General features: G+C 35.1%; 3 protein-coding genes and 1 pseudogene across 6 annotated transcripts; 3 read left to right on the forward strand and 1 right to left on the reverse strand.

The window, feature by feature from the left end:
- The first annotated feature begins 1,750 nt into the window (after positions 1-1,750).
- Positions 1,751-6,147, forward strand: LOC140979673 (small ribosomal subunit protein mS33). 3 transcript variants are annotated; one of them, XM_073445177.1, is made up of 4 exons: positions 1,751-1,879; positions 2,050-2,175; positions 5,280-5,530; positions 5,907-6,147. In XM_073445177.1, exons 3-4 carry the CDS (start codon positions 5,301-5,303, stop codon positions 5,995-5,997), a joined length of 321 nt encoding a protein of 106 aa, XP_073301278.1. In that variant the 5' UTR covers positions 1,751-1,879; positions 2,050-2,175; positions 5,280-5,300; the 3' UTR covers positions 5,998-6,147. The 3 variants fall into 3 exon arrangements, with proteins under 3 accessions (XP_073301278.1, XP_073301279.1, XP_073301280.1); XM_073445178.1 differs by having other exon boundaries at positions 5,283-5,530; XM_073445179.1 differs by having other exon boundaries at positions 5,299-5,530.
- Positions 6,148-6,577: 430 nt separating this feature from the next.
- Positions 6,578-8,408, reverse strand: LOC140979676 (uncharacterized). The gene is made up of 3 exons (XM_073445180.1): positions 8,216-8,408; positions 7,426-7,709; positions 6,578-6,780 (listed from the first exon to the last, which is right to left on the reverse strand). The coding sequence occupies exons 2-3, from the start codon at positions 7,679-7,681 to the stop codon at positions 6,746-6,748; spliced, it is 291 nt and encodes a 96-aa protein (XP_073301281.1). The 5' UTR covers positions 7,682-7,709; positions 8,216-8,408; the 3' UTR covers positions 6,578-6,745.
- A 115-nt stretch (positions 8,409-8,523) lies between these two features.
- Positions 8,524-12,508, forward strand: LOC140979674 (alcohol dehydrogenase class-3-like; annotated as a pseudogene).
- Positions 12,509-13,291: 783 nt separating this feature from the next.
- On the forward strand, positions 13,292-22,238 carry LOC140978814 (uncharacterized). Of its 2 annotated transcripts, none has more exons than XM_073444043.1 (17): positions 13,292-14,288; positions 14,675-14,869; positions 15,234-15,317; positions 16,007-16,066; positions 16,703-16,896; positions 16,988-17,467; positions 17,628-17,724; positions 17,830-18,024; positions 18,118-18,207; positions 19,187-19,249; positions 19,328-19,402; positions 20,006-20,056; positions 20,479-20,556; positions 20,756-20,890; positions 21,211-21,318; positions 21,405-21,470; positions 21,784-22,237. In XM_073444043.1, the coding sequence occupies exons 1-17, from the start codon at positions 13,893-13,895 to the stop codon at positions 21,859-21,861; spliced, it is 2,445 nt and encodes an 814-aa protein (XP_073300144.1). In that variant the 5' UTR covers positions 13,292-13,892; the 3' UTR covers positions 21,862-22,237. The 2 variants fall into 2 exon arrangements, with proteins under 2 accessions (XP_073300144.1, XP_073300145.1); XM_073444044.1 differs by having other exon boundaries at positions 14,167-14,288; positions 14,742-14,869; positions 21,784-22,238.
- The last annotated feature ends 4,029 nt before the right edge of the window (positions 22,239-26,267 follow it).

A 26,267-nucleotide genomic window follows, 5' to 3' on the forward strand; every position in this document is an offset into this window, starting at 1 on the left:
CTAACTAATCATATTTTAGTTGACTGCGACATCCCTACATCATTCACAATGAGTAATATGTCATCAACATAAAGTATTAGGAATGCCACAAGACTTCTACTAATCTTCTTCTATACACAAGGTTCCTCAGGCTTTTTGACAAAGTCAAACTCTTTGATAGTGTTGTCAAATCTGAGGTTCCAACTCATGGATGTCTATTTTACTCTATAGATGGATCTCTGAAATTTGCACACTTTATGCTCACTTATACTAATATGAATGCTTCAGACCGAGACATGTAAATCTTTTACTTAACAATGAGACATGTAAATCTCTTACTTAACAATGTTTTCACTTCCATATGTTATATTTTATAGTCATACCATGCTGCTATGACTAGCATTGTCCTAATGGACTTGAACATTATGATTGAATAAAGAAGTTTCCTCATAGTCAACATACTGTTTCTGATTATAACTTTTTGCTACCGATCTTGTTTTGAAAGTTATTACCCTCTTACTAGCCCTCAGTTTTCTTTTGTAAATCTATTTGTTTCATATGAGAACAATTTTCTCAGGTGGATCTACTAGTAACCATATTTGGTTCGAATACATGAAGTTCATCTCGAACTGCATGACTTCAAGCTATTTCGATAAATTGTCATTTGATAATGCTTATTTGAAGTTTGTGTCTTAGTTCACATTGTTATTATATTTCAATTTTTGAAGACCGAATTATAACTCAAGAATAGAACTTTAGACAATGTCTTGGATTCAAGACCCAATTAGAACACCACTCTTTTAACTCAAAAAAAATTTCATTGTTTTTTTTTTCTTTTACTTATAGTTCGAGACTTAATTATAACATCATTGAAAAAATGATGTATCCTTTTTGGGTCAGTTAAAAAAGTAGGAGTGAGATAGAAAGTATTTAAAAAATAAGGACTCTGACTTTTTTTTTAAGAAACAAAGAGTTGACTTTTGATTATTATATTAACAGCAATTAAACTTAATTAATTCTCCTTTTTTTTTCTTCTCGATCGACACACATATTCTCTCAATTAAAATTTACGAGTCTTTTTCCCCAAATCGAGATATTGAATAGACTCAACAATCAATTGTCGACCATTGTTTGGTCGACCAAAGCTTGGTCAAAGACCAAAACTTTGGTCGACCAGTTGTTGGTCGACCATTGCTTTGGTCAAAGACCAAAGCTTTGGTCGACCATGGTCTTTGACCAAAGCTTTGGTCGACCAACAATTGTTGGTCAAAGACCAAATTGCTTGGTCGACCAAGCAATTTGGTCTTTGATCAGACCAACATGTTGGTCTTTGACCAAATCAATGATCAACCATTGGTCGACCAAAAGTTTGGTCGATTCACGTTTGTGTCGACTAAAACGTGGTCAAAATTTTCTTTTTCAATCAGTCGATCGATCAACGAAAATAAACAATAAATCGAAATAAATGTTAATATTATCAGATTATTAGTCATTACGTCGATTTGTGTTGAGAATTATAATCGGAAAAGAAATGAAAATGGAGTCGACGGAGATGATTTAGGTTGAGTCGACTGATGAGAATAAATTACGTGTTTAAAATAAATGTATATATAAAATCAAATTTAATGATGTATTTACACTTAAAACACAAAGACATTTAAGTAAATTGAGTCATGATCCTTTTTTTTTAAATACTTCATATTGGACTCCTTTTCCCCAAATTTCCCCTTTTTCCATAGGTAAAATGGAAACTTAAGTTAAACCATATATACATTTCCGTACTCCAAACATCGTCTTGCCTATAACTCCGACATTTTCTATTTCCGGAAAAAAATCGTTCAAATCTGAATTTCAGAAATCATGAAACAAAACAATCCCAAGATTCTTCTCCATCAGAGAGGTAAACATCTTCCGCTCTAAAACGCTTCTGCAATTTTTGTTCAACGATTTCTACCACACCTGAATTGAGCATAAAAGCTAACGATAACATGTATGTTCTAATTTTTCAAAATTTTCCCCCAGTTTTTTATGAATGACTTCAATTTTTCCCAATTAATTTTCCATCTCCAGGAGCAGGAAATTGACCGACTTTCCGCATTAGTGGTACATATTGTTGGCCAACTCTACTGTTGCTAAAGTTGAAGCTAAATCCCAAACTCAAACAAAGTATAAGTGTTGTTGCCACTGTGCACGGAGGTGAGTATTTTGCACTTTTTTCTGTCATTTTGATTTAACCTTAATTCACCGAGTGACGTATGTTATCATTATTGTCAAGTGCAGTTGAAGTGTTTGCAAAAATGTCCGAATATATGGGAAACCATCACGTGCTAAATTAAAAAATAACAAATACAACTTTGGGAAAAGGGTTCCGTAATATGATGCTAAAATTTACATTTATCCCAAGGTGCTGAGAAAAAACTATCTTTATATTCTTGAATGCAAATAGGAAGAATGAATTTGATCTAATTTAAAAACAGTTGAGTTTTGAAATCAGAAAAATTAAAAACTTCCATCTGGCCTCAAGAGTTTTGATTTAATTTTTAGTGCCTGCTTGACTTGTATGTTCTTGAGGTTTGAAACTTGAGTGGCCAGAATATCAATAGAACAACCAAAGGCCTGTTATTGATGCTGAATTCAGGAAGTTGTTTCACTCGTTCTGGTTTCTCTCCTCAGAATAACTTGAGATGGGACACATTGAATGTGGGGTGAATGTGGCTAGGGGGGGTGGGGGGTAGCTGTAAGGTGTAAGCTATGGGCCCAACTTTGGATATCACCGAGAATGGCCCAAATAACCTTTGACATAGCTTAGGATGAACATTTGGGCTACAGTAGTATGCCGATACCGTGCCATTTTTACAAGAACCAGGTCTCTTACTTCAAATTGTTTCTCCTTGCGATGGGCGGCATCGGCAAGTGAGTCTTGCTCCACAACATTCAGTAATGTACTTCCTCTCGCATACGGTGGAAAAGTGGGAGAAAATCTTCCATATAATGCCTGAAAAGGGATCATTCCAATGGCAGTGATGAATTGTGTTATAGTGGTATTCCGCTCAACATAGAAGCTAGACCAAGAGGTTGGTTTCTCTAATACAAATTTTTGTGGCTACTAGTGTCGATCAAAATTTCAACTCAGATCTGCTGGTGACTTGCTGTAACAAGGAAAATGCGGGGGGTTATATGCATATGTGATAGCATGCAAACTTACCTCTTGTTATTCAAGTTCCCCCACAGTTTGTTCGAAAGTACCCTTGAGATCATTAATTTCCAGGAACATCGATATCATCCAGAAGGACCATGAATCTATTCTTGCAACGGTGATTGGCATTATATTTTTCGTTCGCGAGTAAAACATAGCCCTTTTATCCTTTGTTTTTTCTTATATCTCAGCAGGAGTCAATCATTTGATGGGGAACTTAATGGATGGTATAATCTGGCTCGCCTGGGGTTTATGAGACAGCCGCATAAATCATCGTTGTTTGTTTTCCTCATATAGTTGGGCTTTAATCGAAATCATCGTTGTTTTCCTCATGTATTTGCTTTAACCATTGCTTCATTGAGATTCTTGGGAGGTGAGATCAATAGCTCTGTTCGAATATCTGGTTGTAGCTCCCAAATGAAGAAATTTAGGAACATGGATTCAGGGACACCAACAATCCAGTTCATTAATTCTTCGAATTCCGCATAAAATTGAGTAGCACGCTTCTTTTGGGTTAACTTGGAAATCCTCCCCAGTGGTTCACCATAGATCAATGATCTGAAATGTTCTTTTAGGGCTACCAGAAAGGGTTTTCAACCCGTCAGCGGCCTGTTGTGGTCCGTCCATTGATACCATGAAGCAGCTTCACCCTCAAAATGGAAGCCCACCGTACACGAGTTGCTGGAGGAATAACATGCAAGGTGAAGTACTTCTTAACTTTGTAGACCCAATTATGGATGTATTCTCCAGTGAATAATTGGAGATCGAACTTGACCCCTTTCATGTAGGGTAGCAGATCGTACCCTTCATCCTCCTGTTTGTGATGAAACTCTCCTCCTTCCTTAAGATTGAACGGCAATTCCGATGTTTCTTCTGAAGTCTCTTGCATCTTTTGGGACATCTGCCCGTCCTCAAATCCATGCACATCAAATATTGCTCGAGCAATTTGGTGTAACTGGCCAGTTGAGCCTCTGAATGTAGCTTGAAGTTGGTTTTGAGTTGTCGCATAGCTTTGACGATGTATTCATTCCTCAGCGTCACCTCTTGAGATGGACAACAAGAGCACCAATGATAGATTATGTTGCACACTTTTGAGTCTGTGTTAACTCCCAAAACAATACTCAATATTGGTATTTCTGAATGAGTGAAGAACAACTCTATTACATCATTATATATTACCTTAATCCCTAATTATTTGCAGCAAAGCAACAAACTAAAGCTCAACCGTAAATGTAATAGACTAGTTAGTTATCTCCGCATCCTCACAGAAAACCTGACTCCCTTCCTAAGGGACATAATCCTTCATCCAGGTGGGTATTTTGCTTCTTCTGGAATGCTTTGTATCCTTTTCCCCATTATGTCATTCTCTCATCATGTGACTCCCTTTTGAGGCCCCCTCTTTTGCATATTTTAGATTAGATGGCATGAGTTGTATTGCTTTACTTCCTGTCTTGCTCACCGGGAGTAGTAACTAGTAAATTTTAATTATGGTCATTTCGATTTTTACACGTTTGTTAAAATGACTTAAATCTTTTTTAAATATTTTATTCCAATATGATTTGTTTGGTGTTTTTCTAATTTAATTTAATTTATCTTACACTTTTTTCAAAGGAATAATTATGCGATATTTGATATCAATTTTCAATTAAAAAATATTGGATTTAGTGTTTTATTCCATTTCATTTCTCAATCGGCTTGCTCAACACTAAGAAAAAGGTAAAATTATCGATTTTCTTGCTATTTGATTTTATTACTTCTGTTCTGCCTAATAATACGATAAAGAACTGAAGCATCCCGAAGCAATTACCAGTATAAATCGAGAGCTCTGTCATAACAGGTACCCGATTTGTTCGTGTTTGGTTTCGGGTTATAAAACTCTGTTTTTTTGACTGATTGGTGCATTAGTTTCTCAAATTTTGCACCTATGCTGTTTGATTATATGCCATTGGTGCTTTAGTTTCTCAAATGTTGCACCACTACTGTTTGATTATATGCCAGTCGACAGATTTAAGTGGTTTCGTTGGTAATATATTGTGATTTGCTAAATTTATTTTATTTATCATTATCAAGGCTATCTGGGTTTTGAAATTTGTTGTGAATGAAGTAGGAAATTAATATCCAAGGTATGAGTTTCGGCAGAAGTTTGGGGAGCTTGAAGAATGTGCTGGCTGATGCAGCCTTGAAAGGAGTTACAGAGGCGAGGGCTAGGATTTTTGGTCATGTTCTCAATCCAACAGGGCAAAGGTCTCCCCATAAGATACTGCGCAAGAAGCTGATCGGTGAGAAAGTCGCAGCCTGGTACCCTTATGATATCAAGAAGGATGATCCCCTCATCACAGCTCGTCAAGAACAAGAGTAAGGACATAGTGCTTTAAACAGTGATTTTTTTAAAAAATGAAATTGCTTCCATTAAATAAGGTAAAAATAGAGTACAGGTACAAATACACTGGGCATTCCCAGGTAAAATCCAACAAACAACATCAAATCTAAACTAACCTAATGCAACACAAGTAATACATTAACCACAAAGTCATAGTTTAACTTGACTAATAACTACATATCTATTACAGTAATCGCATTTGGGATGCACCGAAATATGAGAATCTTCATTTTCTTTATTATAGCCGCAACATCCGGCTTTTCACTTTCGAAGATTGCTCTGTTCCTAGCTTTAAACAGTGATTTTTGCTATGAAATGATTATGTATTCCAAATTTTATCGACTTTTGCAGGCGTTTAAACAAACTCGAAATGTTGAAGCGTCGTGGAAAGGGACCGCCAAAGAAAGGTCAAGGAAAGCGTGCTAAAAAGAGCAGCAAATAGCCGTGACTCTGTGAAGTGCAAACTACCGATGTTTTTTTGGAGGATATTTTACCATTTTACATTTTATTGCACCTTTCGCTATTTTCTATGGCATTTTCGATAGAACTAGATTACGGGAAATGAATCAGAGAAAATGATGTTGAATCGGATCAACCTCTGAGCCTTTCTTCATACTTTTCGCATCATTGGAATGCACATTTCATGCTTGTTTTAGCATTGAGCAATCGAATAATAAGATTTTGGGCTTTACTTCGGCTCGATTAAGTGCTCGAATTGTAGCTCGGTTCTTGTTTAGTTATCAAGATCAAGTGGAAAGGTTGGAAATTGGGCTCATGTTTGGAAACTCGTACTATTTTAAAATTCATAAAAATTTAATTAAAACACTCTAATTTACAAGTCATTCAATGAGCTCAGACGTCCATTCGATTCTTTTTGTACCTATTTCTACCAAGAATTTATGTCATAGAGGTGCTACAATTTCCCATGTGAGCTCCGTCTCACTTGCTCTTTTCAATAATTCCACATTTTCTCGATCTCTTTGTATGCTTCTTGAAATAAAACTTCCAAGTGATTATTAGGATTTACAGTCTCTCTCTCTCTATACATACATATATCTATGTAACAAATTTCAATTGATTCTTACGTAAATTCCGCGAGATAATATAAAATTATTAATAAATTTGACACGGGTACAACACCAAATCATTCAAGTAGACTAAAAAAGAGGACACAAAATATAAACCAGCCGTCATTTGTCAAACTCCCAGATGACCCCTCCATCCTCTGCAAAACAAGTAAAAAAAAAAAAACTTTCAACCTCAATTTAACTTCAAAACGTGAACAAGTGAACAATGAGAATAAGAACTTGTAGAGAAATCATGATGCTGGGACCTTTTCTTTTAAGAACTAGCATCTTGCCGTAAAACCATCGGCTACTTTCACGATTTTATAATTCAATGAGAGAGTTTTCACTCAATTCAACCACAATCCACCCTTGAAACCAGTTAGCATAGTAAGTGGGAACGATACCCCATTACATGAGTTGGTCCATGGATCCGTCCCAAATAGTGGGATGTTAGAAGACAAGTCTTTTACCTCGAAACATTCTCAAAACTAGTAGATGCCATGGGACATGCTATATAATCAACAATCTTGCGGAAAATTTTAATATTTAAGCACTTTGCAAGACTTGGGTCCATTCGTAGAAAAACATGTGATACAGAAGAGAGATATGCAGATGAGAAGGAAGTTTAATTTGCCTCATATGTTAAAAGGTCTTTGGGACAGGGGTAAGTCGGCGCCGGAACAAAAGCAAAAATTCAATCATTATCACAGTGTGTGTAGCACCAAGTGCTGTGAAGACATGCAACACATTGAATCCAGTTCAAATATCCAATGAAGAAAAATAAAGGAAAGCAAAAGCCATACCTTTGACCTTTTTGTTTATCCAGGTTTCTATCACCATGCCAGCACCAATTCCACCAGCTATCCATGCCCCATAAAAAGCAAGGTTATACGGTATAGATCTTCGAGGAAGGAAATAAAACTCTGGGATTTGCCTCATTCTTCTAGGGAGTCGTTTCTTTACAGCTGGATCAGAACTGGGATTGGGATCACTGCTTACTGGCTCTTCAATAACTTTCCAATCCATGGATTTAGTCGGATCTTTCTCTTCCATGTTCATGTTAATCTAATGGTCTTTAATCCAGATTCTGGAGAAAAAAACTGAACATAAAATTCAAGAATATGGCAGTGTCCAGATGAACTGAAGAAAAGGATTCTATTCCACGACTATGAAACAAAAATGATACAATCTGAAGAACTCGTCGAAGTTCAAACCATAAGCAAATTAGCTGGAGTTAAGGTCCCAGGAAGGAGTTAGCGAGCAAACTTAAATTTTTACAAAAGCTGTGAATGAATTTCGAAATTCATTTCATTCGACGGATATTGGACCGATGTCTCGATTCAAGGTTGTCTTTTCTAGTGGGATAACAAGGATGGCAGGACAATTCGTGGACAGTTTCCAGAATCAATTTAGAAATGCAAACAAATCACCTCACCCTAACTAATATTAATAAACAACTGAAATATCTTTCATTGTATACAAATCTCTACTAAGCAATCAGGATTGGCAAGCTATCAGGGAATAAATAAATAAATTAATTAATCAACAAAAAAATCGAATTAAAAAACGAGATATGAAACTTTCGCACGATACCAGCTGGGTATGGAAATGTAGGTGACAGGCGGCGGCGTTAGAAGTGGCTTCTATATACAGTAGGGTCAGCAGATTTGGAGGTATGTCAGTGGCGGCGGCGGCGGCGATGCGGTGGCCGTAGAGGTTTAGTAGTGGCGGCGGCGGCGGCGGCGATGCGGTGGCCGTAGGGGTTTAGTAGTGGCGGCGGCGGCGGCGGCGAAACTTCTGAGTTTTGCCTTCTGAAATTTGATTTAAAATGGTGGCCTGTATTGGGCCAAATTATATTGGACCAAAAGCCCAGTATTATATTCAGGCCCCTTAATAATTGGGCTGACCCGAATTCGAGTTTTGGAATTAGCCGACCGATAGTTTTGTCGGTCGGTCTCATCTTCCCTACCAGTCGCACTCTGTGAGTGAATTTTTCTTTGCATTCTTCGAGCAATGGCCACTCAAGGTCAAGTGATTACTTGCAAAGGTATAGTTCTGATCTCGTTTTCTGCGATTTGCAATTGTGATTTGCAGCTAAGTGTGTGTGTGTCTGTTTTTTTCCAGCTGCGGTGGCCTGGGAACCCAACAAGCCTCTAGTGATAGAGGAGGTACAGGTGGCGCCGCCTCAGGCCGGCGAGGTGAGAGTGAAGATACTCTTCACTGCTCTCTGCCACACCGATGCCTACACCTTGGGCGGCAAGGTATGTTGTGTTTTCCAGATTCGGATATCCTTCTGCTTTTACTGTATCTATGGAAATGCTGAGTTAAATAAATCTTCAATTGAGGTTTTGGGATATTGGTGATTTGAATTGTAGAAACATTGCGTTAAAGATTCAGGGCAAAAAGCTACGTCATGGAGAAGATTAAGATTGTTCAAGTCATATATGCAACTCTTAGAAACTCTATCCAATCGATATAAGTCTCTCATGCCCAAGAATGAACAATGCGACTTGGACTTATCTCAACCCTAAAAGCTAGCTCTGATATCATGATAAGATTGAGTTTTGGACCTACTTCAACCCCGAAAACTAGCTCAATAGAGAAAGATTGTTCAAGTACATGTATACAACTCCCAGGAACTCTATCCATCCGATGGAGAACATATTAACACTTTTACATTTGGTTTTTGTGAAAAGATGGGTAGCTTAGTAAATTATTAGCGTCGTTGACCAAGTTTTGTATATTAGTTCATTTGGATTGAGTGGAATATGGATATACTCTTTTGCTTATGTTTGAGAAGCTTTACCACCTCCTTCCACTATGTTAAAAAGTGCAACTTGTATTTTTGTAGAATGGAGTGTAACATTTGAAATATGCTCTAAATTGGGTTACTTACCGTGCTCGTCTCATAACCACCTCTGGAAAAAATAGGAATAATAGTATAGAAAATTGAAGAATAAGGGAAGGAAATAACTGATCAAGCTAATGCTGTTACTATTCCAATGCCTATGCAGTGTTTCTAATTTGATTATTTTCTTATTTGAAGGATCCGGAAGGTCTGTTCCCTTGTATACTTGGTCATGAGGCTTCAGGGTAGGTTAATTCCTTAATTTTCAGAGAGATGCGCTCCATTTTCTTTCAGATTTGACTGTCTTTTTACATGGAATTATAGGATAGTTGAAAGTGTTGGAGAAGGTGTTACTGAAGTTCAACCGGGAGACCATGTCATCCCTTGTTACCAGGCAGAGTGCAGGGAATGCAAGTTTTGCAAATCTGGGAAGACCAATCTTTGCGGAAAAGTAAGGTTAGCTACCGGAGTTGGAGTTATGCTGAATGATCGCCAGAGTCGATTTTCAATCAATGGAAAAACAATATATCATTTCATGGGAACATCAACTTTTAGCCAGTATATGGTTGTGCATGATGTTAGTGTTGCAAAGATTGATCCTGCAGCACCACTGGACAAAGTATGTCTGCTTGGTTGTGGTGTTCCAACAGGCAAGCTACTTCACTTCATTCTTAATTGTTGACCAAGCGAATAAATGTTCGATAATCATACAAATCGCTGGCTTCTATTCAAATTTCTTCCAATCAGATTTATTTTGTGTTCATAAGGTCTACTTGTATTTAATAAATCTGTCTTGGAGCCGTTTGGAATACAGCTAAGGTGGAAGCAGGTTCCATTGTTGCTATTTTTGGACTTGGCACTGTTGGGCTTGCTGTAAAATTCTATAAAATTTATCTAATGAATTTTTCTCTTCGTACAATGAAGTTGGCTAATTGTTTTTAATTTAGGTGGCAGAGGGTGCCAAAGCTGCTGGTGCTTCACGAATTATTGGAATAGATATCGACATTAAAAAGTTTGACATAGGTATCATGTGAACCCTATCATTTCCATAAAATGTTTTGCACCTTACAACCGATTCACTGTATGTATAAATACTTTCATTTGTTGGAATACCAGCTGCTGCTTTATGTATTCTGCTCTTGCTATTGCCTGTTGTAAAGGGTTACCTAGTTTTCCACCATTGTCGAATGGGTTAAATGATTGTTATGATTTGCAACAATTTATTGCCTTCTCAGCAGAGGGGATAAAAACAGCAAAGTACCCTGGAACCTTTCTCAAATGCCACTTCCTGTTAAATCTGTAAATGTAGGTGAAAGCCATTCCTGCAGATTGAAGACTCGAACAAGGCAGAATTGAGCGAAAAGTGTATATTGAGAAGTAAAAATATAGTTGAATTACAGGCATTGCATCACTTATATTTCCAATTTGTTTTCTGAATTATTAACTATCAAAAACAAAATTGTTTACTAACTGCTATTGTAATTTACTATTTCATGTGGAAGTCATGATCAATCACATTAATTCATCAATCTTGCAATTTGACAAACTGAAGTAAATTAGTATGCTTGGTCTCATAGCCAAATTCTACATTGACTTCTTATATTCAACAATCCTCCAATCCAAGTCTTGGAACTTGTTTGGTCATCACAATTGCCAAATCTTTTTGGTGTAAATATTCTGAATTGGGCCAATATTTGGGGTCTTATGGTGCTATGCATTTACAAGTTTTTGGGTGGTGTTTTCTTTACTGTTCTCAATTGGAGGATTAGTTTTGGGAAAGAAATGCATATTTTTCTTGTCGAAATTCTCTCTCTAGAATATGAATCTTTGACTGGATTTTTTATGTTGATTATATCATTCCTTGTATATGAACTATTAACTGATGCCATGCCATTATCGTATTTTGCTTTACTATCTCAGCCATTTACGAGCCACACCATTACTAACCAAACATATCCTGCTGTCGTTAGAGTTTCCTTGACTAGTTTACTTCTGTGAACATTGAATTTTGTCCATTTTTTTGATGTAGTAGGAGTTTTATGACTTGGAGCTAGAGCTATACAGCCTCGTTGGCCTTGTGATCTTAGATTAAAGATAATAACTTACAACGAGATTTTGGTGTGTGTCTTAAATTGTTAAAAGTTTTCTTTATTGTACTGTTGATGCCCTACTATTAACTGTTATTTTTCCTTGGTGAAAATTGCGATTCCCAGCAAAGAATTTTGGGGTAACTGAATTTATCAACCCAAAAGACCACGAGAAATCAATACAACAAGTCGTCGTGGATCTAACAGATGGAGGAGTTGATTACAGCTTTGAATGCATTGGAAATGTCTCTGTAATGCGGGCTGCATTGGAGTGCTGCCATAAGGTATAACACTGGAAATCTCTTTTTTTTTTTTTTGACATCTTTCAAATTCTCATCAACACCTTCAGTGGTACTCAGCCTCATGATAAACTTGTAGGGGTGGGGAACATCAGTTATTGTGGGAGTTGCAGCCTCTGGTCAATAAATCTCTACACGTCCGTTTCAGTTGGTGACAGGACGTGTATGGAAGGGCACAGCTTTTGGCGGCTTCAAGAACCGTCACAAGTACCCTGGCTTGTTGACAAGTATATGAAGAAAGTGAGTGCGCTTTAATTTATTCCCAGAACACCATTTTCTCCTCTTTTTTGAAGTTGCTCATTCATTCGGTCCGTTTGCTCTCAACATTCTTACAGGAAATCAAGGTTGACGAGTACATCAGTCACAATCTGACTCTCGAGGACATAAACAAGGCGTTTGATCTGATGCATGATGGCGTCTGCCTCCGTGTTGTACTCAACACACAAGTATAGCTTGATCACAAGGGTATCAGAATGTTGGTTTCTTTATTCTCTTCCTCATCTCTATCTATCTACCACGTAAACATGTTTTTTGAGATTGTATCAGCTCTTACACTTTTTACTTGATGAGTGAAAGAAACTCTATGATACCGCCCATGTTTTCGCTCAGTCCATTTGGTTTATGAGTTCAACTTGATTTCAGTTTCACTTCATTTCTTGAACGCATTGCGAATACGCCCGATCGTATACTCGTTTCGTTTCATATTGTTTTGTAATTTCTTATACGGTCTGTGAGATCCCCATAAATAACAATCCCGTTATCACATTTCTTTGGAAATTTGACTTTTTAGAACTTAAATAAAAATCATAGTTTCATAAACTTTCACGAAGACGATAATCTTGTTATGAAGTTATCAAAATTAAATGTTACTAAAAACTCATTAGCTGAAATTAGGACACAGATCAATTGATAATATTAACTCTAATACTTTGCTTTTTATAGAGATCTTGATACCAAATATGTATAATTCAAATAATAATAATAATAATAATAATTATTATTATTATTATCACTTCTATAACTGTCATTTCTATTATTTCAAAATTCGAATATGGTTTAAATTTAAAGAAACATAATCAATATCTCTATATATGTGGAGCTTTCAAAATTTTTTCTTCGATCTTAAAATTTTTTCTAAATATTTCTAAAAAAACATATTCGCACTTCAATTTCAATTTCTCTATCAAAATTATATTATTTATAATCATTCCACATTTCACTTAATTTTTAATATCAATTTCTAAAGTTTTGAACTTTTTTTAAGATTATAAGTAATATTTGAAATTATTTCTACCATGCGATGAGTGACTGTTGCATGAAGCAGTAGTTACTGCCATAAACTCCAAGGTTTTCCGTAAATATCTACAAATCAATTTATTATTATTATTATTCTTTTCTTTTTGTATTTTGTTTCCATAAAAAAATGTTGTTTTATCGGAAAGTGGTAAATATATTTATATTTACTTGTTGAAAATCAGTTGAATGTATGTGTTATATAAATCCTCTGCATGCCCACCTGTGTTTCGTTGCACCGCTTTCTCTATATTTGGAAACACACACATTGCACATAGCTTTACAAGAAATCGGTCAAGCATTGGATTCGATCGCAGGGAATGTATTGAAGATTAGAAAGGTATAAAGATCGCTCTTTGTTGATGATACTCTCTGTGTTTCTTGAAATTTGAATGGAAACTGGAAGCAGTGATTCATTTTTTTGGGTTCAATTTCATTTCTTTTTTCCATTAAGGTATTTTTACATGGATTTTCTTGATATTACATTGTCATTTGAAGGATTAAGGTGAAAAGGGAAATTAATTACGGTGGTTATGAATTTGTTTGGATATTCATTTCGGGATTATTTGTGTCTTATAAATACAAGGATCGGGATAGGATTTAAGAGAGTTGTGTTGCAGTACACAGACTGAAGTCTAATGGATTTGGTTGAGGATGCTGGCATTCTCAGGTTCATCATTAATTTGAGTAGGAGAGTGAAAATTAATAGTGTGAAATAGCAAATTTCTCGTCATAATTAGAATATGAAAAAGGACGCAAAAGAAAATGGTGATGCGCAAGAAGACTGGTCGACGCCAGCATCCCCCATCGTCGTGTTGCAGAAACTATCCGAGGAGGCAGTTAGAAGGGCCGGTGAAGCATTCCATGGTGCATATTCAGGCAGTCCAATCTTCAAAACTCCTCCACAACTGGATCCGGCACCAAGGCATAGGCGTGCTCGTAGTGAAGTAGTGGCTTCGTTTCATAGGCGTAGCGGTAGCAGTAGCACCAGCAGTTTTCAGAAATGGAAGTGTCAAATGCAAAAGGCTTTGCATTGGAATAGTATTAGTGTTCGTGAAGGCAACCAGTTTCCTTCTTTTGATCCTGAGATTCTTGCTAACCAGAAAAGACAGTGGTATCAGCTTCACTCAGAAACATTGGTATGCAGCCTTATAAATTATAACATTAACAGCGAAAAGCTTAACTATTTTATTCATTATTTCCTCGTGGATTTTTAAGAACTTTTTTAAAGTTCAGTTCCATTATTACCTGCATGTTTATTGGAACCTTTCTGTGGTTTTTGCCTTGAGCATATATCACAAACTCAGAACTATTTTATTTCCAGCAATCAGAAGCCACAACTTCAAAATTAACAAATGTCATGATTTTGATTTTTCCATTTTCTCATTGGTATCTCTTAGTTACACGAATGCTCTTCCATATGGCCCGTACATTTAATTTTTCTCTGTGATTGACTGGTTAACTGCTTGTGAAGATTGATATCCTTTATGATTCTTATAATTTTATGAGATGAGAGTGAATGTAGGACCATGAAAAATATAAGGAGCCCACATCGCTTTTTGAACACTTTATTGTTGCGGGGCTTCATCCAGATGCCAATCTCGAGGTTGTTGAGGATGCATTCATCAAGAAGAAGAAATGGGAAATGGCGAGAGCTGAAATGTTGGACTTTAAAATGCAGCCATATCAGCAGCCCACACTTCCAACATTGGAACCTCAGGTTTGTTGCTTATTATTTTTAGTTTTGACGTAACATTTGCCTAGCAATCTAGTGCATGCACATGCTCTCTTTGACAACACGTACTCTGAAAACTCTTCTAGCAGTTCGTACATAATGATTTCCTCGAAGAATAAGCTTATTCTCTCTGAACTGATGTGTAGTCAGAACTTAGTCCTTGTTTAAGGTAGATACATGTTTTTATCTTAAATAAATATAGATATAACTGGTTCAAGTGAAGATGGCGGCCATTATGCTCGAAACTATTATTATTCTTTTCATTTCCTTACTATTCAATCTGTTTAACATGTGCAAGGGCAACTCGATTAGTGTTTTTGATTCTTATATTTTTGTTTGCAATCAATAGGTTCTTTTTAAGTATCCTCCTGGAAAAAAATTGGCTTTGCGATTGAAAGATTTGGCTGCATTTTGCTTTCCTGAAGGTGTTAAGGTGCGTATGTGCCTTGTTCCATGACTCTTCTAAGAGTGCGAGCTACGAACTTGGCAACTTAGCATTTTGGTATCTACCTGTTGTCTGTCAGCTAGACGTTAGTAATTCTAAGCAAAAACGTAGGCAGCACGTGCACATGCTTGTTTTATTTGTTGGCGGCACGCTGCAGTCCTTTATACAAGTTCATAAAGTTCTCGCATGGGCTGTAGTATATACTGCACAATCTTTCATCTTTCTTTCTTTATTTATTTTTTTCTGTCAGGATTTTCTGTTTCAACAGTTGTTCAATAATCTAGATTGGGTAGGATTTTCATTTCTAAATTGTAGATTTCTCCAAAATGAAACTGAAACTCACGATTTATGGTGGGGCATTCTATATATCTCTCTTCGAGTTGGACATATTTGATATCTGTGGACCAACTTGAGAGGAAGAGTTATCAAATACAACTTGCATAATATTTATACTTTTAAATTTCCTTTTTAGATAGAATTTAATATAGTAGAACAAGGATATTAGTAATTTGACTGTTTCTGATTCATTGTCTCATTATCTTGTTGAATTTCCTCTAGTAGATAATATATACTTTGTCTCCATTCAGCGAAATTATATTGTTTAAAGCTGGTGTAAAATACACATATTCATTGCCAAAAATCTATGAATATCTGAGGAGTCCGTATTTTAAATTCAGGCACAAGTATTGGAGAAAACACCATCGCTGAGTGAGTTGAATGAGCTTGTCTATGGACAGGTATGTGGGAAGTCTTACACATCATTTCAATTTTTTTTTCTTCACACAATGAATATCTGGCACGTGAAATGCTTTTTTTGTTGTGTTTCCATGGCATGGACCATATAGGTATTTGAACGAGAATTTCAAATTTATCATGGCAGAAAGAGCTTTAAAAACCCAACTGCTCATTCTTCGTTCTGACTAATCTGCTTTCATCCCAGATATGACTGTTTGTTGTCCTTTACTTCAGGAACATTTGTTCAGAGATGATTTATCGTTTATATTTTCTCTCAAGGCAAGTTCCATACAATTTCACCTCAACAATTGGTTATCTTCAGCAACCCTTGCTCATGTAGTTAATGTAGCTGAATGTTCTTATTTCGGAATGCATTCTATGGCTCGATTCTCGTCTTATGGGAAGTACTTCAGGGATATTATACATTATGTCAATCCATGCTTCATAGATTTTAAGTGATTTTGGGATTCTTTCATCTTTATCTTCAAATGCACTACAGTTTTCTTATGAATAGACTGGATATTGTATGATTCTTTCTCTCTTGGGAATCCGTTTTGGTTACATTTGTCTACAGAATTTGCTGTTCCTTTAACCTGGAAACTGTTTTGTGCCAATCTGCTCTTTGTGCCTCTGAACAGGTGGCAGATAATGCAACACTTTATGGTGTTTGCTTGCATGTAAAAGAGTTTGTTCAGAAACCACATGCCATCTCAGGGGTTTCATCAGGGCCATCTCATTCTGGCTGCAATAGGTTTTTGGTTCCTGCTCCTCGTTGTTATTGTTTTTTAACAAGAGTACCATTCTTTGAGTTACATTTTGAGATATTAAACAGGTCAGTATCAATTTCATTTTTCTTCTTTCTTTGGCCTTTTAGGTGAAGAATTGTATGCTTAATTCAATGTGTTTCATTTGCTTGGATGCAGCATTATTTCGCAAGACCGTCTGAACCGAATAACTCAGTTTGTCAGTGAAATATCTTTTGTCGATAATGTCCCTACCCAGTCTGTGTCAAAAGTTCAAACAAATAGAAATGCTGATCCTCCTTATGAGGAAAGAGACACTGACTGGATGGCTTCAGCAATACCAGTTAATAGCGCAATAGCTGTCACTGCCGCTGCCGCAGGAATTATATCAGAGGAGGATATATCATCATCGAGTGGGGAACTCAATATTCCTACTGCAAATGACTCGTTGGATAACAGTCAATTTAGGAGATTAGATAAGGATGACAGAATAAATATGCATTATTTTTATAATTGTTCATCTAAGGCAGAAAATCAGTCCAACGATATCGAACATATGTGCAGGACACATTTTAATGGTCATACTCCAGACGGTCGCCCCAATGCCTTCCCGAGGACCCAGTCATTGCATCATTGTTCAAGTTTTGAGGCCTTATTTAGGTGGAAAAATAGTTAGTTTCTTTGGTTGGTTTTTAATACACTTGTGCTGACCAATGGTCAAGTCCGTGCCATTCATTTGTTGTATTTGGAATTATCTTGAGTTATTTGCTTTTTAATGTTGGTAATTGTTTTTTGTGAATATGTAATTTTCTTTTGGCAGTTCAGCTAGAAGTATGGCTTCAGAAACGGATGATGATGAGACCTTTTCTAACACAAGTGACGATCCCAGTGATGACACGATAATGGAGTGGGCAAGGGTGAGTTTATAATATTAATTGCATATTGTTTCAGTTATATCTGTTGCCATTTTCTTGCACGTATCTTGCTAAATACTCCATTTTTCTTTCTGGTTTCTTTGATAGGAGAGTAAAAATGATTTACTGCAGTTAGTTTGTGGTTATCATTCCATTCCTATGCCCCCTAGGGGAAGTCAAATAATATTTCGGCCACTGGAGCATCTACAGGCCACTGAATATCGGCGACCTCCAATTTCAGCCCTCGGATTGTGTGAAAATTATCTTGATATGGAAATGAAAGATTGTAAGAAAGTAACTCAGGTCAGACTAATTTTTTACTAGTTATCAGTTATACAGGAATGCTTGCACGTGAAACAATAGAATATTTTTAATTGATACAATTCAATTTTGAAGGTCAAGTTAAAATTAGCTGCTGCTGAGGAAGCTGCTTCACTCTCTTTATGGACTACTGCTACCATATGTCGTTTTCTTTCCCTTGAAAGTGTAATGTTATTCTACCTTTATACTCTTGTTTTCTCTGTGTTCCTTTGTTTAATATTATCATTAATGCTCTTTCATACACTTTGAGAGTATTTACACCTTTAAAAATGCTTCAAGAAATTGCACAGCTCTACCTGAACTACAAAAGAAGTTGTATCTGTTCATTCAGTTATAGCTGCCAATTTTCTATGACGCTGGTATTGTTTGTTTTAGTATCGTTTGGATTCTTATGTTTTAACCATTTGGATACTTGTTCACGTTTCTTTTTGTTCCACTCCTTTCTAACCACTCCAGAGGGAATATCTTGGATACTTTTTTCCCATTTCTCCCACATTCCTTGTTTTTTGTGAGTTGAGCCTTCAGTATTACTCAAAGAAACACATCGTATTCATAGAGGCAATCCCAAAAAATTAAAAGAAAATTCTGCATCGAAAACAAAGTTGAAATTAGAGGAGAGGAAATTGCTACTTAAAGTCACTTTTGTCAAATAAGTTTAAGCAATCCCTTTCATTGAAATTATCCCGTTAAAAACTTCAAACTTTCTTGATTTCAAGTGATGACTTTTTGCTAGAAAGTATTCACAAACTATTCCTCACCTCTTGTATCATCATAAGTCGAGCTCGAGTATCATACTACTCGAGCTATGATACTTGAGCTCGACTCGAGTATTAATTTTCAAGCTCGACTCGATAACGTATCGAGTTATTGGAGCTCGAGCTCGAAAAACTCGGTTTCGATTTTATTTTAATTTTAAATAAATAATTAATAAATACATATATATCTATATAGCTTGTAAGCTACTCGAACTCGACTCGAGTTCGAGTTTTGACCGAGCTTGAGTTGAACTAGCTCGACTCGTTTGCACCCCTACATCATACAATTTTCTTGTTTGTAACTAATGGCTGAAAGTTTTACTCATGCTGATTAAGATATTTAAATTCCACGTGGTTTGTAGGTTTTAATGAATTTTTTAAATTTCCAGATTTTGGCTTTGGTCACCGGTGTCCTCTTGGAAAAACAAGTGGTTGTGTTGTGCCCAAATTTGGTAATTTTATAAGAAAATGGTAGTTAAGATAAATATTTCTGATTCTGAAGGCATTTATTATGTAATATTTCTCAACAGGGAGTTCTATCAGCTCTAGTGTTGTCTATTATTCCCATAATCCGACCATTCGAATGGCAAAGTTTATTTCTTCCGGTAAGTTTAGCAACATTATACGTATGATTTATATTGCCATTCAGTGTTGAAACATATGCATTTGTCAGAACTTTCTTTAATTGTCAAGTTGTTAAGATGAGAAGCAAAAATGATTTTTTTGGTATATTAATTTTTCCAATTTTGGGTTTGGTCTATCAGGCTTTCAAATTTTGGTTTTCGTACATTAACTTTTAAATTTTAGTCCAATTACTGATGTGGAATCTGACAAGTTAACAATTTTGATGTCACGTCAGCATTTTTCGATGACATGTCAGCATTTTCGGTGTCACGTCAATAGTTGGATAAAAATAGCCAAAATTAAAAGTTAGTGTACTAAAACCAAACTTTGAAAATTAGTTGACCAAAACCAAAAATTTAACAAATCAGTGGACCAAAAAATACTATTTTCCCTCATTTTTATTATGATGTTTCTTGGAATTGTCTTGTTTTTAACCTCTTTTTTTCACCACTAGATAGCCATTGATTATAAAATTTCATGGGTTAGCATTGTCCTTGTTCAGTTAACTGCTTCTTACCGTCGTATATTTCTACGTTTTGTTTGGCTTTTCTTTCTTTCTTTCTTTCTTTTTTTTTTTTTTGCAGATTCTTCCTGGAAAAATGCTAGATTTTCTTGATGCACCTGTTCCTTTCATTGTGAGTTTGTCTTTTACTAAATTTTGTGTCATCATGTTGATTGTGATTCGTCTACTTTATTTCCAATTAGTCTTGTACTCGTTATACAAAACCGTGAATGCTTGTGTATGTATGTGTTTGGTGCATATATATTCTCCTGATGATGTTTGTTTGTGCATGTGCCATTCCAATCCATTACATGGATTGTGTCTTTCTTAATCAAGAACTAAACTATTTTGAGCAGTTCGATATTTCAGTTTATGGTTTTCAAATATCAGAAGTTTGTTTCTTAAAGTTGTGATGATTGTTGAAGTTTTGCACTTGCTATCTTTTGTTTTCTAGATGTCTGTTGTCCATGAATCTACCATAAATGGAAGTATTTTTATTAAGTGAGCTGAAATATTCTCTGCATCGTGCACCTGGTTCTCCCAATAATTGTGTAGATTGGCATACAACATAAAATAGGCGACCTGAAGAAGGAAACTTCCAATCTGGTGCGTGTTAATGTGATAAAAAACCAGGTTTGTCCGATTTTTTTTGGGTTTTTTCCAGTGTTTGATAATATAATTGTCATTTTCTAGATTTTATCTCTTTTTATTGATCAGAGCACTAGTGATGAAAGGTCATAAAATTTTACAGGAATTCATATGTGATGTGCTCTCTCTGTATAACTTTTTGATTCTTTTATCTCGGTTCATACAACTTTGTTTTCTATGGTAGGTGAAAACATGTTATCTGCCACCACTACCAAGACGTGGAGAACTAATTTCCGAACTTGGGCCAATTCACTCTTTATTATCTCGGGAAAACCCCATCTCCCGAAAACATCAAGTATATAAATGTAATGAAGCGCAGGTATTGTTCATAGCAACTTGCTTGCTCAATATTTCTTTGCATACGAAAAGTTATTGTTAATGTGTTGCACAATAAGATCTTCTATGGAATAGTTTTTGCAATGGGAGAATGGATGGTTTGTAGTTGATGGCAGAATCCATTCTGTAGAATCCTTGGGCGTGACAAATCTTTGAGTTCTTATCTTTCTACTTGTTTTTTCTTGTTCCTTGCTTTTCTGCTAACTCGATTCCTGATTATTGTTTCGGTACTCGATTACTGAATGAATTGTTGTACTTTTCCTCCTCTTGACATATCAATATGTATGTCTTTTGAATTTGCAGGCCAATGCTGCTGCACAATTTTTACTTGTTATGAGGCAGTACATGGAGTCACTCTGTGCAGATTTTAGGTCCCACACAATCACGAGCGTGCAATCCATCGACGACAGGGTTTGATTTCTTGCTTGCATTTTTATCTAGGAACGCAGACTTTAGATAGTCAGATGATTGCTTTATCTAATACATCACAATTTCAGGTTTCCATACTTTTGAAGGACAGTTTTATCGATTCCTTTCCTGTTAAGGGCCAGTCTTTCATTGAGGTATAATATGTGCCAATTACCTATGTTACCTACTCTTTTCAATGTTCTTAATTTAGCTGCATTGGTTTGATAAAACACAGCCAAAAGATTACGGTTAGGCCAAATTTCTACATAGACCAAAAAACTATGCATATATGTTATTTCGTGGGCAAATGCCCTGAAAATATACCTTTTGATACAGGCCAGTAATAATGTTAGACCACTTCCTTTGCCATAGCCTATTACATTTGACATTGAAACTTTTTTACTGGTGAATACATAACACTTTTACTGGTGAGATATACATATACATTTTTTTTTTTGTCTTCTGCAGTTATTTGTGGAAACACAACTATTCACCGTTCTCTCCGATTCTCGTCTCTCAAGCTTCGAGAACGAATACCCCCGTTGAGGTCCTTGTTAGTTCAAAAGCAAACTAAACTCTGGAAATGAGATTCTCCCCTTGAATCCACTGGGGGACTGAATGCAGACGAGGAAGTTTAATGCTTATAACACAGCTATGTACATAATTTTATGTATGCTATAATTATCCCAGCTGTCTTGTGATCTTGTGGGTTGATACTACTTGTTAATTCATTGTAAGTATGGAAGATAATGTTGTCTGTCAGCCAGTTTACCTTCTTTCTTTCTATGTCGTGATGCATTCGATCGCGATTATGTTTGGCGAATGGTGACAGCAAACCGTTGAATGTTATCTATCAAAAACATGACAACGTTGAAATTGCATATGATTGTGTAACATAAACGAATTATCAGTCTACCACAAAATATTACTTGTTCGTTTGATATTTTGAATTGCTGATTGTGGGCCAATTTCCTAAATTAATGTCTTGTGCTTGCTTGAGGAATGCCTTGTTTTTAGGGGAAAAAATTAAATACAAAAGACAAATTAAACCTAACGAGAAATTTAGGTTGCAATTTGAGTTGTAGGTCCGAGCTTGTGGATTAAGATAGTATGTTAGAAATCATTTTTGATGATGTAAATAAAAATGTTGTGTTGATCATGATTTGGTGTGTACTTCACTGAAATTCTTTGTTGCACTTCTACGTAGTATTTCTCGCTACACGGATGTATATGCATGTAATAATTTCATTTACAAAACTCATGTGAGATTATCTCGTATGTTAGTTTTGTAAGACGGATTTTCGACTTGACGTCTCATGAAAAAAGTATTATTTTGTATGCTAAAAGTATTATTTAGTATTATTTTTCGTTGTAGGTATGGATCGCATCGATCTGTCTTACGGATATAAATATGTGAAGCTATCTATATAATATTTGTTTGACGAAATTGTCATCAACTCTGACCATTTGAAAAAGAAAGTTCATGGTCTTTACAACGCAATATGGATTCTCGTATTTGTCCAACAAAAAACCAATCCAGATTTGGGATTGACTTAAAATATAATCATTGAATTAATTATTAGTTTATGTGAAACTAAAACACAGAGAAGATTTTTATAATTCTTTTGTTTTGTTTTTGGGAAATAATTAACGGGCTTAGAATGGTACAAGGGCCTGACATGGGCGAACGTAAGCCCGAAGACAAATGAAAAGTTCCCACCAAACTTCCTCATTCTTTTGAATGTACTTTGAACCTCACTGTCAGCAAATGAATAAATCACTTTCAATATATACACATTGAACATCACATTGTCAGCATATGAAGAAACTGTTTGCCTCAAATTTTATACTACATATCTGGGCTTGATGTATGTATGTATTGTTACAGTAGTGTCCAATTAGCCAACTCGTGGCTAGAGTTTTATTGGCTCTTATGTTAAAAAAATATTTGTTTTAATAATATTTTACGATTTTATTCAATTATGACATTTACTTTATCTGTATAAACATACAAGCAACATAGATAAAATTTTTAAATATATAATAGGTACCATGAGGTCTGCATCTCAACGTAAGATCATGAAACTCATTAGAAAGCGTACTGTATATTCTAAATTAGTTCATAATCGATTCAGATGCCTAAAATAAAGATAAAGGTCGCTCGAGCTTGAGACTAACATCTGTAATGTAAACGTCATGTTTAATTGGTAAGGACATGGAGATGCCCATTTATGTAGATGAGTGATCATTTGATGATGCATTGAACATCTATCCATTGGACTTTCCAATAGATTCTCACTTGTCGAATGAAAAATTCAGTGGTTATAGTTGAAAGCCATTAGTCATTTGACTCGGAACAACGTGAAAATCTGCATACTAGCATGTATTTTGATCTGTTTACCGACTCCATTGATGGTCATCAGGTGGCAAGCTTGAGTGTGGTTTCAAAATACGTAGGAGTAAATAATTGTAGTCGGGATTCATCGCTCACCTATAGATGAATATATCATATGTGATCTGATGAGTTTATAGTGCAATGAATCTTTTGCCAGAAAAAGACATGTGTAGTTTGGAAAAGTGTTTCCTAAATTTCACATATCATGACACTATTATTACTCTAAGATATATCACATCATTATCGAATTCATTTGCAACCCTCGATATACCAATAATTGCATATTCGATCAGGATATATGAGTTTAATGGACCGTACTATGCGATGATCATAGCTTAAGGCTTGCAGACACTATCAGTGATACATAAGGGATCATGAAGTGATGCTAGCACTAGATGCTCTCATCATGATCTGGTGGTGCAATCAGACTCGAGTTTTGACGTTCTTGATCAAGGGGTTGATGAAAATAATTAGGCTAATTAACGTAAGCCCGAATAAGAATAAATATTATTTTGAATCACAAGAAGTTGCTGTAATCCTAAACCAATGAGGGTCACACAAGTATGGAATTCTGTATTCCCGTTGAGATAGTTAAATTCAAAAAGTTGAATTTTGGTAATTGTAGTTTGATTGAGATCAAACAGATAGCTTATAAAGGAGTTTATAAGTTGATTTCATGCAATGAAAGTGGTAGAAGTTAGCTTAACTGCTAATTATGTGAGGAGACTGGAACTAACTGTTTTAGTGAAAAAGTTCACAAAACTAGCAGCTGTAAAAAATGGATTAATAGAAAAAAATTTCGTTCGAAATTTTCAGTTTTCATTATATGAACGAGATTTGTACCATCGATATATTAACTCTGTCTGATCGTCGATCGGAGTTATAATAAGTTCACAATTATTTATTTAGTAAAGTTAGAATCTAATAACTAAAGAATAGTATTAGTAGTGGTGGCTACTATGTACAATATTCTCATGAAATATTTTTGGGGAGTCTAGGATTCATTAATTAATTAATAATTAATTAAGAATTTAAATAATGGCTATTTAATTTTATATATGTCTTTGTATATGTGTGTAATACATTATCAAGAGTTGACTTTGCATGATATTTTTAAGAAAAGAAAATACTACATGAGAATTTTAAATAATAAAAATAAAATGTTCTGAAAAAATTGAAATTCATGGTTAGATCAGTAAGATACTTTTAATATATATGTGTATTCAATATTTGAATAAGACACATAACTTTTACACCAAAATTTTGTCCACTAAATTTTTTCTCTCTTCTCTCATTCTCACGAAATTTCGGCCACCCCATATTTTGGAGAGAATATTTCGGCCACCCTTCCACTGCCGTGCAGCCGTCGCTGTAATTTTGAGAATTTCGCTGATCAACTTCCGATACAAATTTTGTTTAGATCTCTAGTGCGATCTATACAAGAAACAAATTTTATGGTCCTGGACCTGATTAGGAGACTGAAGAAAGTTCGTAGGGATTTACAAGATGTACTATTACCTCCTGTATACCGAAATAATTGAAGTCGGCGTTAAATACGCAAAGGTAAATAAAATCTAAAACCTATGAATGATTTATATTAGACGATGTCCAAAGAACATTTTGAACATCAAAGCAAACGAGGATGAACGGTCGTGGTGGGGCACTTATACGAGTCATTCTAGTATTCCGCATTTATGTTTAATTTCATAAATTTTATTAATGAAATATTGTTTTGAAGTGAAATGTTATTTTAGGACGTGATGAAATTGTCAAACGATAAATTGTTTCGAGGATTTTCAAATATTATTCTAATATTGTTTTTTTCCCTTGAAATTTAAAGATATTTGGGTTCATCTCTAAATTTTTTTCATTACATCCCGAAAATTCAATATTACATTCTTGAACTTAAACAAAAAATTGTTGTTGCTATTAGTGCTTCCTTTTGCATTATTAGTTGTTACAGAGGTATTTATACTCACATTTATTTGATTAGTCAACACAATGTAATATTATTTTATTATTAAAAGCAATTAATCACTTACTTATTTTTAAAAATATATATGTGCACAATAAATTTTATTTTTATATTTTAGTTCAAAAAATATGATACATTAGTCAATCATAATAATTTTTTATGAATTGAAAAAAAATCATATTTAAAACAAAAATTATTAATTTATTGATTTAATTAATATTTCTTTAAATTAATAAAATTTAATAATCTAAACGTTATTAATAGATAGAATTTTTGTTGTACTAAAGAAAACCCTACCTATGTCCATGCAACAATGGTCATCGATGATAGAGAAAGTTAAAGCCGCCTTCATAATTCCAGATGTGTAACTAACAGTTTATTTGGAGGGTAGTCCGTTGTCCAAGCATTCATTTAAAGAATTGTAAGAATTTTGTAAGACGTTTTTACATATTTTTATTCATAAGATGAGTGTGATTTGTCCATGTTTATAAAAAAAAATTAATAATTTTTGCCTAAAAAGTATTAGTTTTTTTACGGAGGACTCAAATAAGATATCTGTATTATAAAATTAACTCGTGAAAT

Source organism: Primulina huaijiensis, chromosome 6 (assembly GCF_012295235.1).
Source record: "Primulina huaijiensis isolate GDHJ02 chromosome 6, ASM1229523v2, whole genome shotgun sequence".
Classification (NCBI taxonomy): Eukaryota; Viridiplantae; Streptophyta; class Magnoliopsida; order Lamiales; family Gesneriaceae; genus Primulina; species Primulina huaijiensis.